The sequence below is a fragment of the Fopius arisanus genome, unplaced genomic scaffold (assembly GCF_000806365.1).
Source record: "Fopius arisanus strain USDA-PBARC FA_bdor unplaced genomic scaffold, ASM80636v1 scaffold00038, whole genome shotgun sequence".
NCBI lineage: Eukaryota > Metazoa > Arthropoda > Insecta > Hymenoptera > Braconidae > Fopius > Fopius arisanus.
Window position 1 is genome coordinate 1,140,776 of NW_011887777.1, and position 2,279 is coordinate 1,143,054.

The following is a 2,279-nucleotide window of genomic DNA, read 5'->3' on the forward strand; positions in this document are numbered from 1 at the left end:
CCGAAATTTTTCGAAGATTCCGAGCTCTTCAATCCCGATCGTTTTCAAGAGGGACAGCAAATTTCAGAAGCTTACATACCATTCGGAATTGGTCCAAGGATGTGTGTTGGTAAGAAATTCTCCATACATTTTATAAGTTTAGTTTTGTCCAGATTATTTGAACAACTAACGATTTTTTTCAATTTTCATAATTTAGGCATGAAAGTTGGACAATTACACGTAAAGATGGTGCTATCGATGATTCTGAAGGACTACGAGGTTTATCAGGATCCAAAGAGCGAAAACCATTTAGATCCACGATCAACTTTTACAGCTGCTGCCAATGGAATTATGTTACATTTTCGAAAAATCTAGACATGACACAAGCAAATTCAATTCTTCAAACTCTAATTTATTTCATTCTTCTAATAAAGCCCAGTCTCTCGAAGTTTAATCTCCATTTGGGGCCCGTCGGGACCTTGAATCGTGGTGCCTAATTGATCATAAAGAGTAGAAACGGCAATAGAATTTTCTATACAATGACACTTCATTCGAATTTCAAAATTTGAATAAAATGGTAGGTGAACCAAAATCACAGTAGGATTCAGGAGGTATCCGATGTTTTCTATCATTTTGTGGACCACCTTTCTAAAAGAATTGAAATAGCGGAAGAATTAAGTAAGGGAGAGTGGAGCAAAATGGCCTAGTCCGGAAAAATAGAAGCTCCTAAAAAACCTCATCTTATCAATAACACTTGTACTCAAACTCAAAATCTAGAAGACGGTTAATTTCTATATCGTCCCACATCTTGTGATCACACAGGGAATTGTTGAATAAGTCTTCGGCTAAGGTAGGCACGGAACTAGGATAACTCTCGATATGATTTTAGTATACCCTTTAGCAAACTGACTCACAATCAAAAAGTGAAAAGGAAAATTGATTAAAGTAAAATAATGCATTTTAACCTTAACCTCAGCAAAATGAGAGCTTTATAACACGATCATAGACGAATTAAGATTTTACTCATTGTTTCCCCATTCTGGGAAGTCTTGATTTTGTAAAAGCCAAGTTAATAAATAAAAAATACTTTTATATAAGAGCAATTAAACTGTTTTATTAGAATGTGTTTCACATCGAGGACTGTCGCCGAGCTGAATAAAGAACAAGAACAAAGACCACAGAGCATCGATACCATGGTTTTATTCTTCCTTGCCAGCCTACGTCATTTATCTAAACTACTTACTGAACATTTGATGAAAGGAAGGATGAATGATTTTTAGGAAAAATGATTTCACAATATATCTTATTATCGTAATTCAATATTTAAATCCTATTTATTTTTTCCCTTTTCAATAAGAAGTTATTCGGTGTCTTCCGCCATTTTCTCTGCCGCCTTTCTAGAATTAAAAATGGTGGAGAACATTGGGTGTAACAACTATTCAATTCAATTATATTGTGATTAATTTTTTACTCTAAAACGCTAATTCTTCATTAACGTGCACAACTACGCGCGTCTGGGATTTAGTTATTTTTTTTTTAGATTTCGCGGATTCTTCCGCGACAAATCGATCATCAAGGGAAAATCCATCAATTGAAATCCAAACACCAGAAAAATCCCCTTCTCTTTTAATATAGGAAGAATAGCTTTATAGAAGCGCACGCGATCTTTTATCAATAAAATTACATCATTGAATCTCTGACAGAAGAAAAATAACACAATCGTATCGCATGGTCTATTGATTTCAGAATGATAATCTAAAAAGGACAAATTATTGATCGATAATTGTACATTTTCAAACAGTATAATATATTCATAGGGACTGTTTTTATATATCACAGATTTGTCAAGTATAGAAATTACTGCGAGAATGGTTTCTACTCAGCACTTCAATATCTACTGCAGTTATCACTAACAAATGTTTGACACACTAAATGTTTATCCAATGTTATGATCTAAGAATCGTAATTCGAAAGTTCAAATGAACTTTCTCAATATTTTTAGTTAAAATACGAGTTATTACAGCAATAGTCATTACAAATCACACAAAGTGACACTTAATACTTTAGGAATGACAGGTAGATATCAAATTATCGAAAAAATTCTGCTGAATAATCGTATTTATCGCGGTATTCATCTGAGCACAGGTAATCACAACTCGTATGTTTTTTTCTATGAATGCTTTCCTGAGTAAAACATACTTTAATATATTGTCGTCTAATTATTCTATCCCATCCAGTATTATAATTTATTCATTTCCGCCAGGTAAACAGTTCTTATTGAAACGGTCCGTTCTGCGATG

General features: G+C 33.4%; 1 protein-coding gene across 1 annotated transcript in view; it reads left to right on the top strand.

The window, feature by feature from the left end:
* The window catches only part of LOC105266498 (uncharacterized), a gene marked incomplete in the record, with an annotated part of 10,621 nt that extends 10,246 nt beyond the window's left edge, over positions 1 to 375 (top strand). Inside the window, 2 exon segments of the mRNA XM_011304690.1 lie at positions 1 to 109; positions 197 to 375. The exon segment at positions 1 to 109 is cut by the window's left edge and continues 1 nt beyond it. Coding sequence (XP_011302992.1) covers positions 1 to 109; positions 197 to 354 — 267 coding nt within the window.
* Between the last annotated feature and the right edge of the window lie 1,904 nt (positions 376 to 2,279).